Source organism: Carcharodon carcharias, chromosome 23 (genome assembly GCF_017639515.1).
Source record: "Carcharodon carcharias isolate sCarCar2 chromosome 23, sCarCar2.pri, whole genome shotgun sequence".
Classification (NCBI taxonomy): Eukaryota; Metazoa; Chordata; class Chondrichthyes; order Lamniformes; family Lamnidae; genus Carcharodon; species Carcharodon carcharias.
In genome coordinates, this window is record NC_054489.1 from 5,618,232 (window position 1) to 5,636,649 (window position 18,418).

The following is an 18,418-nucleotide window of genomic DNA, read 5'->3' on the forward strand; positions in this document are numbered from 1 at the left end:
AGAACACTGTCACCAGGGAAACTCTAGACACCATAGAAAGCCTACCCGTCAACGTAGAGCTGGATATCGAATCCACAGTGGATGAGCTTGGTAAAGCTACTGACTTGCTTGTCATGGTTTAATGAGGATGAAGAATCAGGAAGACCATCTGGCCGCTCAAAGGCTTGAATTGATTGGTCCATCCTCAACACCCCCCTACCACTTCCCTTCTGTCCACCAGGCACTTGGAGTTGGAGTCCAGGGCAGCCATGAGGTGATTGGACAAGAGAACAAACCGGAGGGGCTCAACTGTTGCCTCCTTCTCCTGTGACCCATCAGGGAGATAAAATTACATGGTGATGTGAGGTGCTACCATTAACATCAGGGTATCTGGGTTGGGTGAAGCTTGGTGGTGGGTGGGGGGCTGCGGAAGTTAAGGCTATTAACCAGGATGCCGCTACTTATCACTGTCCGATGACCCCTGCTATATATAAAAACAGAACACCTTGCATTTTAAAAGTACCATTCAGAACCTCAATGCTTTGAAATATTTTTTGAAGTATAGTCACTGTTATAATGTAGGAAATGTGACAGCCAATTTGTGCACAGCAAGCTCCCATTAACAGCAACGAGAAAAATGATCAGATTATCTGTTTTCAGTGATTTTGGTTGACAGATAAATATTGGCCAGGATACCTGGGAGAACTCATCTGCTCTTCTTTGAAATAGTACCTTGGGATCTTTTATGTTCAGAGGGAAGACAGGGCCACAGTTTAATAGCTCATCTGAAAAATGGCACCTCTGACAGTTCAGCACTCCTCAGTACCTCACTGGAGTGTTGGGCTAGATTATTTGCTCAAATCTGTGGAGTGAGCACCCTGAAACCGTGACCTACTGACTCAGAGGTAAGGGAGTGTCCACTGAGCCAATCTGGCCATTAACCGACAGGATGTTAACAATGATCAGGATGTTAAGGCTGAGAAGACAGAAAGCTTCACAAATCACAAATAGAGTAAATGATTGGTTCATTGCCTTACTTTGCTCAGGATGTGAATCAGGTCTCCTCGTCTAAATGACAGTTCGTCAGGTTCCTCACCAGCGCAATCCCAGAGCCCCAGATAGAAGCTTGCATAATCGATGCTGGTATTTCCTTTATAAAATGAAAAGAGGAGACATTGTAACAACTCAAAGATTTATTTAGGCTATTTAATGCCCTTTATCAATGAACCAATAAGACATAGGTGAGAGTTAGGCAGCTTGTAACTAGAGAGGAAAGTGGATCGCAAAACGGGAAGCACAGCTTGAGCTTTTTAATCCAGGCCACCTTTCCTGCAGATACAACCAAGGAGACTCCCTCCTACATGCCCATTATTGCTTTATAATCACCTTTTAAGGTCTCGTAAGTCAAGTGTGTCCAACCATTAGCCTGGGCAACTAGAATCTGCTCAAGCTGTTTGAAATCCTTGAGTCAGAATGTTTGTGAAGGACTGATATACCCCACTTCCCCCCCTCACTGCAACACTCTGATGTACCCCACCCCCCTCACTGCAACACTCTGATGTAACCTACCCACCCTCACTGCAACATTCTGGAGTAACCCACCCACCCTCACTGTAACATTGATGCATCCCAGCTACTCTCACTGTAACACTCATTACCCTACACCCCTCACTGTAACACTGATTACTTCACCCCCATCACTGTAACACTCTGATATACTCCACACCTCTCTATTACACTGATATACCACACACCCCTCACTGTAACACACTGATATACCCCACACCTCTAACGGTAACACACTGATATAAGACCATAAGACGTAGGAGCAGAAGTAGGCCATTTGGCCCATCGAGTCTGCTCCACCATTCAATGAGATCAAGACTGATTTGATAAACCTCAACGTCACTTTCCTGCCATTTCCCCATAACCCTTGAGTACTTTACTGATTAAAAATCTGTCTATCTCAGCCTTGAATATACTTAATGGCCCAGCCTCTGCAGTAAAGAATTCCACAGATTGACTACCCTCAGAGAGAAGAAATTCCCCCTCATCTCTGTTTTAAATGGGTGACCCCTTACTCTGAGATTATGCCCTCTGGTCCTAGACTTTCTCACAAGGGAGACAACCTCTCAGCATCTACCCTGTCAAGCCCCCTAAGAATCTTATATGTTTCAATAAGGTCGCTCTCATTCTTCTAAACTCCAATGAGTACAAGCCCAACCTACTCAACCTCTCCTCATAAGAAAATCCCTCCATCCCTGGGATCAACCTAGTGAACCTTCTCTGGACTGCCTCCAATGCCAGGATATCTTTCCTTAGATAAGGGGACCAAAACTGTTCACAGTATTCTAGGTGTGATCTAACCAGTTCCTTGTATAGTCTTAGCAACGTTCCCCTATTTTTATACTCCATTTCCTTTGAAATAAAGGCCATCACTCCATTTCCCTTCCCTATTACCTGCTGAACTTGTATGTTTGCTTTTTGAGATTCATGCACGGGGACCCCCAAATCTCTCTGTGCTGCAGCTTTCTGCGGCCTTTCTCCATTTAAGTAATATTCAGCTCCTCTATTCTTCCTGCCAAAGTGCACAACCTCACACTTTTCCACATTATATTCCATCTGACACATTTTTGCCCACTCACTAAATCTGTCTATATCTCTCTGTAGACTCCATGTCATATTCACCAATTGCCTTCCCACCTATTTTTGTGTCATCTGCAAACTTGGCAATAGTACATTCACTTCCCTCATCCAAGTCATTAATACATATTGTAAATAATTGTGGCTCTAGCACTGATCACTGTGGCACTTTACTAGTTACAGGTTGCCATCCTGAAAATTTCTTCCCCCATATCCCAGCTCTGTCTTCTATTAGTTAGCCAATCCTCTATTCATGCTAATATAAGACCCCCAACACCATGGGTTCTTATCTTATTAAGTAGCCTTATGCATGATACCTTATTGAACGCCTTTTGGAAAGCCAAATATATTACATCTACTGGTTCCCCTTCATCTATCCTGCTTGTTACCTCCTCAAAGAATTCTAACAAATTTGTCAGACATAATTTTCCCTCCATGAAGCCATGCTGACTCTGCTTGATTATAATAAGCATTTCTAAATGCTCTGCTATTACATCCTTTATAATAGACTCCACACCCCTCACTGTAACACTTTGATATGCCCCACACCCCTCACTGTAACACTGATATACCTCACTCCCCTCACTGTAACACTGATATACCCCACACCCCTCATTGTAACACTGATATACCCCACACCCCTCACTGTAACATTGATATACCCCACACCCCTCACTGTAACATTGATATACCCCACACCCCTCACTGTAACATTGATATACCCCACACCCCTCATTGTAACATTGATATACCCCACACCCCTCACTGTAACACTGATATACCCCACACCCCTCATTGTAACACTGATATACCCCACACCCCTCACTGTAACATTGATATACCCCACACCCCTCATTGTAACATTGATATACCCCACACTGTAATACACTGATATACCCCACACCCCTCACTGTAACACACTGATATATTCTGCAACCACATAAGATAATCACCAGTAAATCCAATGGGGAATGGAGGAGAAACTTCTTTACCCAGAGAGTGGTGAGGGTAGGGGGAGCTAGATGAACACAAGGGGGAAGGGAATAGAAGGGTATGTTGATAAGGCAAGGTGAAGGAGGGGGGTGGTAGAAGGAAACTTGCGTGAAGCATAAATACTGGAATGGACCAGTTGGGCTGAATGGCCTTATTTTGTAAATTCTTATATGAATTCAATGCAAATGTTGAGCAATGATGCCAAAGAAAGCCTTTAACTGCACATTTCTTATTGATTAGTCCTGATAGAATGCCCACATTCCAGAAACATCTGGAGTCGAAAACATTGCATGGAACAATCTTCAAAAGCAAATATATATTCTATTCTCTCACAGTACGTAGATTGAAAAAAAATCAATTTTCCCATAGTGTTTTTGCTTCTTTATCATTTTGTTCTGCTGTAAGAGAACCAAGTCTAGGGTCATTAGGCCGTTTGAACTGTATTTGCCATCATCCAGAGGCATGGGGCATATTGCATTACCATAAAATGCTCATTTGTCTTATATTAACTTAAATAGCTGACAAGAAAGCTATTAAGTAATCAGTGATACTGAGGCAAAAGAAATGCCTTTTCCAGTCCCTGCCTGGGTATCATTCCAAGTGCGAAAGAGTATGTCGACTGCTGACTCCCAGAGGTTTTCCAGTGCCTTGTGAAATACTGAGTGTGCCTCAGGCTACAGGTGCACAATATCCAAATTTTCTTTTTATGATCAACATGGCAAAAATTCATCATGAGAAATACAATTTTATTTTTTTTTAATATGCAACTTTATCGACCTTGAAACAGCTATTAGATTCTCGTGTAAGGCATGACAGTTAATTGCGACATAGCTTCAAAACACAAAGCTAAAATGATTTGTTTTCATTCCTGTATTCTATTTTTACTCATTCTAATTTCCCGCACATTTAATGTTGAGCACCCTAATTAGTGCACAGAAATGTCAGATTATTGTACTGAAGTTCAAAACAATCTTTTTGTCCACCAATTTCACACAATGTACAGCACAGAAACAGGCTATTCAGCCCAACTGGTCCATGTCAATGTATATGCTCCATCTGAGCCTTCTCCCATCCCTCATCATCTCACCCTATCAGCATAACCTCCTAGTCCTTTCTCTCTCATGTACTTATTGAGATTTCCCTTAAATGTGCCCATGCTCTTCACTTCAAATACTTCATGTGGTATCGAGTTCCACTTTCTCATCACTCTCTGGCTAAACAGGTATCTCTTAAATTATCCTCTCCTCTTGGAAAGGCACTATCTTGTGCTGGGTGTCCATGGGCATTGCTTATTTGCCAGGTCAGTGGTTGTTGGCAGGCAATTCAATTTCCAGTACTTAGGGTAAGGAGTAGGTGAATGGAATAGCTCTGAAGAGCTGGCACAGGCCTGATGGGCTGAATGACCTCCATCTAGCTGGACGATTCTACAATTAGTTCACAATTTTCCTTCAATTATTTCTTCATCACTACACACCCTGACTGTGAAAGGACAATAGAGGAATCAGTGACGAGGGAGCAAAGGGCAGAGGTCATCATGTCTTATGAGAGGTGAAGCAGGTTACTGAGAGATAAATCAAACTGCCTGCATTGCAGCTGGCAATGATCACAACCCCATAATCTGCTACATACAATACATCCGGCAGACTCACCACTGCCTTATAATCTCTCCCAGTTAAACCATCTCTTATTCTCTGTATAAATCACCCACAGCCCACAATTAAATCCAAGGCTAAAAGTCACTTCTTGATCTCCCTTATTCTATATATAAATCATCCAAACCTGTTTCAATTACAGCCTGAAACTCACTCCCGGGTATCCGTTACTCTAAATATAAACACCCGAACCCTTCGATTAGATGCCAGTCTGTAACTCACTCGCGGGTATCTGTTATCCTATATATAAAACCCCCAAACCCCTCAATTAGATTCCAGCCGGTAACTGACTCCTGCGTATCTGTTATCCTATATATAAACCATACACTGCATATACAACATGTTTGCATGTAAGTTCTTTATTTGCAGTTTTAACAGAGATGTTACTCTTTGATATAATTCAGATAACAAATGTTTAAAATAGCAAACAAAGGGATTTACTACGTAAAGCAAATGTTTAATAATATCACACAGCATGAATTCCATGATATAGCGATGGAGAGAGATAGAGATAGAAAGATAGAGTAAGGGAAAAATAAACAGGAGAAGAGTGATGACAAAGAAAGAGAGATAGACAGAGCAAGGGAAAAATGGACAGAAATTTATAGCTAGCAGAGGGAACGAGAGGAGAGTGAGACACAGGGTGATAAGTAGAAATTGAGATAGAGTTGAGAGAAGGAAGGAGAGTGAGATTGAAAGAGGGAGGTAGAGATTGAGAGGAAGACTGTGTGTTTGGGAGGGAGGAAGAGATGGAGAGGGAGAGTGTGTTTGGGAAAAGGGTGGGAAAGATTAAGAGGAAGGGAGAGATTAAAAGAGGGAAAAAGATAAATGGACAGATCCTGGGAGGGAGACACCAACAGCAGGGTAGATGGGACAGCGAGGTAGAGAAAGAAATGTTCAGATCGTGGCAACCGACCGAAATTTGGGATTCACAAAAGTTCACAGATGGAAACGTTCACTGATGTAAATTAAAGAGTGAGATAAAAGCAATGTTGGTAAATTATACACAGGAAGCAGAATGGGTGGTCAGTGCTGTAAAGTTATTCCATCTCAGGACCTGTCACGTCCATACAAAAACGCCATCAGTTCAGCCTGACCATCCCTCCCATCGGAAATACACATATGTTACTCCCTCCAGGGCTGAAATGTATCCACTCTGGCATAAAGGAGAGAGAATGGACACAATAATCAAACTCAGACTCGTTCACCAAACATACAAGAGGATGAAGAAATATATCCCATTCCATTCACTTCGAATCTCATCACCACAAACAAATTCTGATTAAAGCAGGATTATAGACTGGATAGTGAGCCAGAGAGTGGATTTGTAGTCAGAACACCATAATCAATCTTAACGTCCCGATTCTCCTGTTTTAAGGCAATGAAAGTGGATCAGACAGGAGTGCGATACCTCTTTTCACAACCCCTCTTCTGTCTAGAAAAAACTGGCTGCCACCTAAAGATCCTGCCTCCTCGAGAGGAATCTCACGGCCTCTGAGATCAAGATCAGCATGAGTTCCCATCTCTCCCTCTCCTCGACCTCCTGGGCAAGCAAGCCCTGGCCAGTGGGAGAGGAGTTTCCTTTGTGCAGGAAAGAAAAGAAACATTTTGAATCTCCCTAGCATCTTTCACAACCTCAGGATCATCCCAGAGTTATTTAAATACTTTTTCAAGCATAGTCACTCAGCAGCAATTTCTGCATGGCAGGATCCCACAAACAGCAATGTGATAATGTTAGCCTGTTTTTAGTGATGTTGGTTGAGGGATAAATATTCATCCAGGACACTGCACAGAAATCTCTTTTCTCCAAAACAGTGCCTGTAGGTTCTTTTACGCCAGGTTTAGGTTTGCAGCAGGAAAATGGCGATGCATGAGACTCTTTTAGAATATCACTTAATCTTTGGAATTTACAGTCTGATTTGCACATTAATAAAGGATAGTATTTTACAACACAATCTGGCACATTGACTCTAGTCTGCAGTCAAAACGAGGTCATTTCACACCAAACGGCTACTAGAACTACTGAGCGACCATGAGCATGTCCTGTTCTTTTGCCAAAACCACAACTTGCCCAAAAACTAACTTCGCCCAAGATGCTTCACAGGCACTTAACCCAATAAATGAATGCTGTAAAGGAGGAATATCCAAAGCCTTGGTTACAAAAGTGATATTTTAACAGGTTTTAAAGGAGGAGTGGGAAGTGGAGAGGCAGAATGATTTAGGGAGGGAATTCCATTGTTTGGGACTTAGGAGGCTGGAGTTAAGGCCACTAATATCAGGCCTAAGGGAGGAAGGGATAGATGATTTTAATCTCTCTGCAGCTGGTGGCTGTGCCTTCAGCAGCCTGTTCTTAGCACAGAAACTCCCCCCATAAACTTCTCTGCCTCGCTCTTCTCCTTTAAGACACTCCTTAAAACCCACCTCTTTGACTAAGCTTTTGGTCACCTGTCCTAATTATCTCCTTACTTTGTATCAATGTCAAATTTTGTGTGGTAACACTCCTGTCAAGTGCTTTGGGATGTTTTACTATGCAAAAGGTGCTATATAAATGCAAGTTGCTTTTGTATAATAGGCTATCATATGAGGAATGGAGAATTCTGGGTGTGGGGGGAGATGGATGCAGGGGATGGCTGTAGGGAAAGTTACAGATCTAGAGGTGGCTGAATATAGAAGGGATTTAAACCTGAAGATGATCATTTCAAATGAAGCATTGGAGAATCACGAGCCAATATAGAGCAGAGTTCAAGAAAGCTAAACTACAGTTATGACAAGAGCTAAGAGACTGCAATGAATTCCACTGGAGCAGACAAGGAGATTTAATCAAAGTTTTTAAATTATGAAGGGTTTTGATATGAGGAAAGATTATTTGCTGTGGTTGGGGAGGCACTGATTAGGGATCATCAGTTTAAGATTATCATAGAGTGAGAGAAGAGATTAGGAGACATTTCTGTATGTATTGTTGGAGCATGCAATGCTTCATAACAAACTCCTTCCTGCATGACTTTAATGAAGGTGCCTACTTGCTATGGGCGAAGAAGAGAAGTACAATTTCACAGATAGGCCACTCAGCCCACTGCACCTGTGCTGGATCCTCTGCACTCTCTCTCTATAGTCCTGAAAATGTTTCTTTTTAAGTATTTATCCAATTCCCTTTCAAAAGTTACAATTGACTTTTTCCACCGCCCTCTCAGGCAGTGCATTCGAGATCAGAACCCCTCTCAGTGTAAAAAAAATTCTCATCTTTTTGGGTTCTTTTGTCAATAGCCTTAAATCTGTGGCCTCTCGTTATTGGACCTTCCCCACCATTCTGAACTGTTTCTCCTTATTTCCTCAATGAAAAGCCCTCCTAATTGTAAACACCTCTATCCATCTCCCCATAACCTTCTTTGCTCGAAGGAGAGCAATCCCAGCTTCTCCTGTCTTCATAAACTGAAGTCCCTCATCCCTGGTACCACACTACTAAGTCTCCACCACGTCCCCTCTAATAATCTGACACATTTCCTAAAGCGTGGTGCCCAGAATTGGACACAATACTCCAGCTGAGGCCTAACCAATGCTTTATAAAGATTTATCATAACTCCCTTGGTTTTATACTGCCTGAGGTGCCCAGAATCCTAAAAAACTAAGTAGTTAAGGTTTCACATATGTCATTAATCTATTTTGTTGTTCTTCCAGAGGTGCAGTGAGAGATGAGTATCTGGTGCAGCAATTGAATTGTGTATACAGCCCCCAAAACCAGATGGGATTGAGGCTTGTGTTGGCTGTTGTTCGTCAAAGTTCATCACAATTAACATCTTCACATCTTGGAATACAGAGATACAAAATCCCTACGCGATACAAATATCAAACTTTTGTTGCCCCCTGCTTTTATTATATTTTTGAACTATGAAGAGGAGTTGTTGACAGGAGAACAGAAATCTAGTACCAGAGCCAGAGCTTTTACGCAATCGGATAGTAAAATTTTGGGGCTCATTCTCTCACAAACACAAAATCAATTAATAAGTTTAAACCTGAGATGGGCAGATTTTTGCTCACCAAGTGTATTAAGGGATATTGAACCAAGGTGGGTGGAAAGTATTAAGTTACCGATCAGCCATGACCTAATTGAACAGCAGGAACAGACTCAAGGGCTGAATGGCCTCTTCCTGTTTCTGTTAAAAACACTGACAATCTGGCTCTGAACCGAATGCAACAATCCCCAGCTCGGACAGGGAAAGAACGGTAGGAATAAAAGCCTTTCTGAGACTCCTCTATCTCACTGTATTTATGGGGGATGGTAGCATACTAGTTGTTACTGGGAATTGTAATCCCAAGGCCCAGACTAATGATCCAAAGGGTAGGAGTTCAAATCCCAGCACCGCAGCTGGGGAATTTAAATTCAGTTAATTAAATAAATCAGGAATAAGAAGCTGGTCTCAGTAATGGTGACCATGAAACTAGCGGATTGTCATTAAAGCCCATCAGGTTCTCTAATGGCCTCCAGGGAAGCAAATCTGCCGTCCTTACCCAGTCTGGCCTACGTGTGACTCATAGCAATGTTGTTGACTTTTACCTGCCCTCTGAAATGGGCACTCAGGCTTGGGCAATAATTACTGGCCTAGCTAACAACAGCCACATCCTATGAATGAATAAAAAAACTCACCACCCTGCCTGGGACCAAGGCGGGATTTTCCGGCCCCGCCCACCACCAGGATCATTCCGTCCCACTGAAAGTCAACGGACTTTTGGCTGGGCCACCGAATCTCCCAGGGTGGGTCCCACCACGATGGGGTCAGAAAATCCAGGTCCAAGTCCCATTCAGCAGCTCGCTTCCGGCTCAATATGGGGAGGTGGACTAATAATCCAGAGGCCCGGGCTAATGCTCAGGGGACATGGGTTCAATTCCCATCACGGCAACTGGTGGAATTAAAAGCTAGTCTTAGTAGTGGTGGCCATGAAACGATTGTTGATTGTCATAAAAACCCATCTGGTTCACTAATGTCCTTTAGGGAGGGAAATCTGCCTTCCTTACCAGGTCTGGCCTACCTGTGACTCCAGACCCACAGCAATGTGGTTGACTCTTAACTGCCCTCTGAAATAGCCTAGCAAGCCACTCAAGGGCATTTAAGGATGGCAATAAACGCTGGCCTTGGCAGCAACGCCCACGTCCCATGAAAGAATAAAATCATAACTTTGGAGGTGGTTGTTGGCCAGTGAATGGAGCTTAAAAGTAAAATTGAGATTTAGAACCATTGGTGCATCTTTTAATTCTGCACCTTCTTTTGGGAATTGGGGAATCACACATAGTACAGATGCCATGCTCTACTGTACGGTACTGTACTGGAATACCCTTCACAGGAATCAGTGCTCCTGAAAGTAATTATATCCCTGGAAAGAATGCAAAATTTATAACTATAAAAGAAATGTAAAAAGTTGTGACTAAATATTATTCTATGGCAGATCATCCCAACCTCCTACAGGCACAGCACACTCTGTGCTATATCACTGCCTCATCCATTAATACATGTGTATCAGTGCCTTTCTGTATTATTTCAAAGCCATCGTAAATTAATTTATTTTAAATTACTGCTGGATTTCCTGTGGCATTTATCAAGGAGAGTGCAATGACGTTGCTTTATAATGTGAGAAGTATTTCCCTAAGTGATGCTGAACATATTATTCTCTTGTTAGAGAGAAGTTCTTACATTGCTATAACGCTTTTCACAACCTCACAATGTTTCCAAGTGCTTTACAGCTAATGAACAGTGCCGGTGCAAGAGTATTAGGCATCCTAGGCGAACCTTCAGCCTTGCACCACCCCCTAGAATGAACTTTTGAAACTTAATAGTTGGCCTTAGTAGGAATAAAAAAAATCTGCATTTTTTACAGCTTTATTTTTTCATGAAAAAGGAGATTGTAATACTGATTGTACATTCTCACTGTTCTACACTTTTCATAGAATATGTACTGTATGAAATGCACATTATAATGTTTAATATGGCTCATATGAGGTAATAGTCATTAGATGATGTTATGCACAATTTACACACTCAATCATTACTGTCAAGTGGGCTGGATTGAATGACGTTCTTTGATATTATTCACTGGTTCACAGTTTTGGAATAGTCACTTAGATGTACAAATTTGCAAAGCTGTTGCATAAGCAGATTGAGCAATATAACATGAAATTTGGGAAAGACTGCAATGTAAATACATGGAAATCTACAATGACGTCAGTATTTGTGGAAAACAAAAACAGAATTACCTGGAAAAACTCAGCAGGTCTGGTAGCATCGGCGGAGAAGAAAAGAGTTGACGTTTCGAGTCCTCATGACCCTTCGACAGAACTTGAGTTCGAGTCCAAGAAAGAGTTGAAATATAAGCTGGTTTAAGGTGTGTGTGTGGGGGGCGGAGAGATAGAGAGAGAGAGAGGTTGGGGGGGGTGTTGTTGTAGGGACAAACAAGCAGTGATAGAAGCAGATCATCAAAAGATGTCAACGACAATAGTACAATAGAATACATAGGTGTTAAAGTTAAAGTTGGTGATATTATCTAAACGAATGTGCTAATTAAGAATGGATGGTAGGGCACTCAAGGTATAGCTCTAGTGGGGTTTTTTTTTAAATAATGGAAATAGGTGGGAAAAGGAAAATCTTTATAATTTATTGGAAAAAAAAAAGGAAGGGGGAAACAGAAAGGGGGTGGGGATGGGGGAGGGAGCTCACGACCTAAAGTTGTTGAATTCAATATTCAGTCCGGATGGCTGTAAAGTGCCTAGTCGGAAGATGAGGTGCTGTTCCTCCAGTTTGCGTTGGGCTTCACTGGAACAATGCAGCAAGCCAAGGACAGACATGTGGGCAAGAGAGCAGGGTGGAGTGTTAAAATGGCAAGCGACAGGGAGGTTTGGGTCATTCTTGCGGACAGACCGCAGGTGTTCTGCAAAGCGGTCGCCCAGTTTACGTTTGGTCTCTCCAATGTAGAGGAGACCACATTGGGAGCAACGAATGCAGTAGACTAAGTTGGGAGAAATGCAAGTGAAATGCTGCTTCACTTGAAAGGAGTGTTTGGGTCCTTGGACGGTGAGGAGAGAGGAAGTGAAGGGGCAGGTGGACCCGCATGGGCCCCAGCTATGCCTGTCTCTTTATGGGGTATGTGGAACATTCCTTGTTGCAATCCTACTTCGGCCCCCTTCCACAACTCTTTCTCCGGTACATCGATGATTACATCGGTGCCGCTTCATGCTCTCATCGGGACTTGGAAAAATTTATTAATTTTGCTAACAATCTCCACCCCTCCATCATTTTCACGTGGTCCATCTCTGACACTTCCCTTCCCTTCCTTGACCTCTCTGTCTCAATCTCTGGTGACAGACTGTCCACCAATTTCCATTACAAACCCACCGACTCCCACAGCTATCTCGACTACAGCTCCTCACACCCCGCTTCCTGTAAGGACTCCATCCCATTCTCTCAGTTCCTTCGCCTCCGTCGCATCTGTTCCGATGATGCTACCTTCAAAAACAGTTCCTCTGACATGTCCTCCTTCTTCCTTAACCAAGGTTTTCCACCCACGGTCGTTGACAGGGCCCTCAACCGTGTCCAGCCCATCTCCCGCGCATCCGCCCTCATGCCTTCTCCTCCCTCCCAGAAACATGATAGGGTCCCCCTTGTCCTCACTTATCACCCCACCAGCCTCCGCATTCAAAGGATCATCCTCCGCCATTTCCGCCAACTCCAGCATGATGCCACCACCAAACACATCTTCCCTTCACCCCCCTTATCGGCATCCCGTGGGGATCGCTCCCTCCGGGACACCCTGGTCCACTCCTCCATCACCCCCTACTCCTCAACCCCCTCCTATGGCACCACCCCATGCCCACGCAAAAGATGCAACACCTGCCCCTTCACTTCCTCTCTCCTCACCGTCCAAGGACCCAAACACTCCTTTCAAGTGAAGCAGCATTTCACTTGCATTTCCCCCAACTTAGTCTACTGCATTCGTTGCTCCCAATGTGGTCTCCTCTACATTGGAGAGACCAAACGTAAACTGGGCGACCGCTTTGCAGAACACCTGCGGTCTGTCCGCAAGAATGACCCAAACCTCCCTGTCGCTTGCCATTTTAACACTCCACCCTGCTCTCTTGCCCACATGTCTGTCCTTGGCTTGCTGCATTGTTCCAGTGAAGCCCAACGCAAACTGGAGGAACAACACCTCATCTTCCGACTAGGCACTTTACAGCCATCCGGACTGAATATTGAATTCAACAACTTTAGGTCGTGGGCTCCCTCCCCCATCCCCATCCCCACCCCCTTTCTGTTTCCCCCTTCCTTTTTTTTTTCCAATAAATTATAAAGATTTTCCTTTTCCCACCTATTTCCATTATTTAAAAAAAAACTCCACTAGAGCTATACCTTGAGTGCCCTACCATCCATTCTTAATTAGCACATTCGTTTAGATAATATCACCAACTTTAACACCTATTTGTTCTATTGTACTATTGTCGTTGACATCTTTTGATGATCTGCTTCTATCACTGCTTGTTTGTCCCTGCAACAACACCCCCCCCTCCACCTCTCTCTCTCTCTATCTTTCCGCCCCCCACACACACACCTTAAACCAGCTTATATTTCAACTCTTTCTTGGACTCGAACTCAAGTTCTGTCGAAGGGTCATGAGGACTCGAAACGTCAACTCTTTTCTTCTCCGCCGATGCTGCCAGACCTGCTGAGTTTTTCCAGGTAATTCTGTTTTTGTTTTGGATTTCCAGCATCCGCAGTTTTTTTGTTTTTATCTCAGTATTTGTGGATGTATATCAGTAGATCTAGAACTTTAATTCTACTGATGCCCGTTTATTTACTTCTGTAGTTTCATGAAAAGTTCAATCAGTTTTTGCCACCCCCAAATTTTGCTGCTCAAGGCGACTGTCTAATTTGCCCAGTGGTTGCACTGGCCCTGCCAATGAAATACTCTTGTGAATAGCAGTCACTGTTGTAATGCAGGAAATACAATAGCCAATTAGTGCACAGCAAGTTTCAACAAACAAGCTCCAACAAACAGCAATGAGAAAAATGACCTGATAATCTGTTTGAGTGATGTTAACCGACAGATAAATATTGGCCAGGGCAAAGGGAGAACCACGCCCACTTTTCTTTGAAATAGTTCTCGGAGATCTTTTGACATCCACCTGACTGAAGAGATGAGGCTTTGGTTTAAGGCTGATTGTGCAGCACTCCCTCAGTGCTACACTGGAGTGCTATGCTGGACCTAGAGCAATTTGAGGCTAATTGTTAAAGAAACAGAATTTCATATAATTCAGAGTTTAATTGTTGCAGGGAATGTTACAGATTGGAATGTGCTCAGTAGTTTTAGAAAGGAGTTGGCAGTACACTGTAGCTTAATTTTTTTTATAAATTCTATGTGCGAGCATGTGGAATACTGTTTTTATAAACATAAGAACCAGTGATGTACATAGGTTCCTCATACTTCCTTGCTTTTGTACTCTGTGTCTCTATTTAGAAAGCCAAGAGCCAATATGCTTTTATGCTTGTCAGCTTTTTCTGTTTCCTTCAAAGACTTGTGCAAGTAGACCCCCAGGACTCTGTTGCTGCACCCTTGTTAAAATTGTGTCATTTACTTTGAATTGCCTCGCCTCATTCTGCCTACCAGATGAATCACTTCGCACTCCTCTGCATTACATTTCATCAGCCATGTGTCTGCCTATTTCACCAGTCTGTGTGGTTTTTTCCCTGAAGTCAGTTCCTATCCTCCTCACTATTTGCTATATTCCCAAGATTTGTGTTATCACAAACTTTGAAATTATATCCCCTATACCCAAGTCCAGGTCATATATCAAAAAGAGCACTGGCCCCAATCCCAATCCCTAGGGAACACCACTGTATACTTCCCTCCAATCTGAAACGCAACCATTCACCACAACTCTCTGCTTTCTGTCACTTAATCAATTTTGTCACAATTGTGTTAATCCCATGGGCTTTAATTTTGGTAACAAGCAGATGATAATTTATTAGGATTGATTTAAAATAAAATTACAAAATAAAATTATAATTATTGGAAGTTAATTCTGAGCAGAAAAGATTACTTTTGAAGAGAACTCATTTCTTATCACCCCTTGCAGTCCCCTTCTCATCATTTCTAGTCTCTCCAGAGGGCAAATACACTTTCAGTGCTGGACTAGCTGGATGAGCTGCTAGAGGTCAGTTAGTACAAGGAGTATTTTCTCCTAAGCACTCATTTCTGTTGTAATCCTCCTCACAGGGGGAAATACAAGGCTTGTTGAACAAGCTCTGCTCCCCCACCTCCCTGCCCACACCCCACACTTCTACAGCTGAGAGATGGAAAACAGTGAGGCGGTGGGGGGGGACAGAGTCTGTGTACATGCAGTTCCCGACACCACACAGCGCCTGCTCTGACACATGAAGCAGCAGGAATCCTTCCAGTCAGCTTCTATCCCTTTCCTTGTGTACAACCAGCACTGGGAATGGGTTCTGCAGATGTTGCTGCAAATCAAATCTAAACATGCAAGTCCCTTAACCCTTTAATGTCAGAAATACAGACATATTTTGCAGCAAGTTACACTCACTCAACAGCTTGCACTGAGGTTTTCTCCAGCATGATTCAGTTCTTGCTTTTTGATTTTAAGAAATTGTTCTTAGGACGAGAATAAAGAGCACATCTAATCCAAGCTACTCTAGGAATGTTTGATGGGTACAGCATAGAGAGAGCTTTACTCTGTATCTAACCCCATGCTGTACCTGCCCTGGGAGTGTTTGATGGGGACAGTGTAGAGGGAGCTTCACTCTGTATCTAACCCATCAATGTTCAGCAATCAGACATGTAGGAGGATCTTGTGGAACATAAACGCTGGTGTAGAGCAGTTGGACCAAATAACCTGTTTCTCTGCTGGAAACACTCCACTATAACTTGCCTGGAACCCAGAGCAGGTAATCAGGAGAGAGACTGGAGGCTCACGATAAACTTTGCCTCTGAATTAACTCAATGGAAGGAAAGCAGGGCCAGGTTTGGCATGGGACCTTCCTAGCCAATGAATGGTTCTGTCTCCATCCTGTCCAGGTGCTTCGTTACACCCAGTCAATATAAACAGTAACCTACCCTGAAGGTTCACTACAGAGATGAGGAAGCACCTGTTGGACTATTTTGATGTTAAGGGATTAGAATGAGTTAATCTTGAGGATGATTTCAGCCTTGTCCAGCCTTGTGAAGCTGACAGTCTTTGTTTTGTCCCATGAAGTAACCTGCCGCTTGCTTCCTCTAGGTTTTTTCTAAACTTGCAAAATGTCAGGGGCCTGTTTCCTTTCCGCACATTAGAATAGGAAAAAGAGCTGGACAGAGGTTTCCTGCCTGCACACTCCTCTCCAGCTCCCTGGCTTTTCTTTGGAAAAGCTTTTAGGGATGATGCATGTGGTGTTGATGATAAGGAAAGTGGCTTGACCTTCACTTCCGAACATAACACTTCAATGATCCACTAGGGAGTCTGCATGTCTCTCACTCCTATCTAACTTGCCTTCAAGAGGAGGTGACAATCTAAACCTAACTATGACCTGGTTTCCTTAGCCCCACCTAAATAAGGCAACCATAAAATGCCATTCTTCTTTCTACAGGAACAGGAGGTAGCCATTTAGTCCTGATCCACTGTTCCATTACGTCATGGCTAATTTGTACCTCAACTCCATTTGTCTGTCATTTTCCATTTCTCTTCACACCCTTACCTAATTCAAATTTGTCTGCCTCAATATTAAAGCTCCAATTGTCTCCTAGCATCTACAGCCTTACTGGGGGGAAAGATTCCCAGATCTCCACTACTCTGTGTGGAAAACGTTTCCTGATTTTGCTGCTGAACAAACTAGTTCTAATGTTAGAATTGTACTCCCTTGTTCTGAATTCTGCACTGGAGGAAATGCCCCCTCAAATCCCTTCATTATTTTAAACACCTCAATTAGGCCACTTCTCGATGGTCTAAGCGCAGGACATAAAAGCCAGGTTTATGTAACGGATCCTCATAATTTAACTCTCCAAGCTCTGGTTTCATTTTGGTGAATCCATGCTGGTCCCGCATCCCTTCCATGGCCAATATATCCTTCCTGAGGCACAGTGTCCAGAACTGAATGCGATAATTCTGATGGGCATTTGGCCAAAGCTCTGTACAACTGAAGCGCAACTTCCTCCCCTTTGAGAAAAAGGCCAACGTCCGTTGGCTTTTCTGATTGCATTTTGTGCCTATGCACCATCCTTTCGCAATTTGTGTACCTCGACTCCCATATCCCACTGCTCCTTCAATGCTCCTAGTCTTTCATCTACAAGAAAATATTCGCATTGTTATCCTTGGAACCAAAGTGAATGAGCTAACATGACCCCACATTGAACTCCATCTGCCACACTTTTACCCACTTTATCTATGTTCTTTGGTAAGTTGCATCTGCATATCTTGCTGCGCCTTCTAACTTACTATAATCTGCAAACCCTAATGTTCCTTTCTGTTCCTTCATGCAAATCATTAATAAATATAGTGAAAAGCTGAGGCCCCAGGGCAGATCTCTGGGGAACACCAATCGGAATATTTTCCCTTTATCACTATTGTCTTTGTTTTCTCTTATGGGCAAGATGGCAGAACCATGGGATGGGAATTTTGTGTCTGTCTTCATTGTAGAATTCACAAAAAAACATTCCAAGAATATTTGAAAATCAAGAGGTAAAAAGGAGGGAGGAACTTGAAACAGTCACAATCACTCACGAAAAGTTACTGGAAAACCTATTGAACTGAAGGTTGACAATCCCCTGGATATGATGGCTTTTATTATTGAGTCTTAAAAGAAGTGGCTGCATAGAAAGTAGAAGCATTGGTTATGATCTTCCAAAATTCCATAGACTCTGGAAAGGTAGCAGCTTTCCAATCTGCTGCAAATGTAGCACTTCTACTCAAGGAGGAAGACAGAAAGCAAGAAACTATAGGCCAGTAGCCTAACATCTGTCATTGGGAAAATACTAGAATCCATTCTTAAGGAGGTAATAGCAGGACATTTAGAAAATCATAATACAAATCAGGCAGAGTCACCATGGTTTTGTAAAAGGGAAATTATGTTTGACTAATTTATTAGAATTCCTCGTGGAAGTAAGAAACAACATGGATAACGGGG

The 18,418-nt window shown here is 42.9% G+C and overlaps 1 protein-coding gene across 3 annotated transcripts in view; it reads right to left on the minus strand.

The window, feature by feature from the left end:
* The window catches only part of LOC121269082 (src kinase-associated phosphoprotein 1-like), a 369,549-nt gene that overhangs the window by 60,905 nt on the left and 290,226 nt on the right, over positions 1 to 18,418 (minus strand). For all 3 annotated transcript variants that reach the window (XM_041173528.1, XM_041173527.1, XM_041173530.1), the window contains one exon: positions 1,017 to 1,129. In XM_041173528.1, the coding sequence (XP_041029462.1) occupies positions 1,017 to 1,129 (113 nt within the window). The remainder of the gene's footprint in view (positions 1 to 1,016; positions 1,130 to 18,418) is intronic.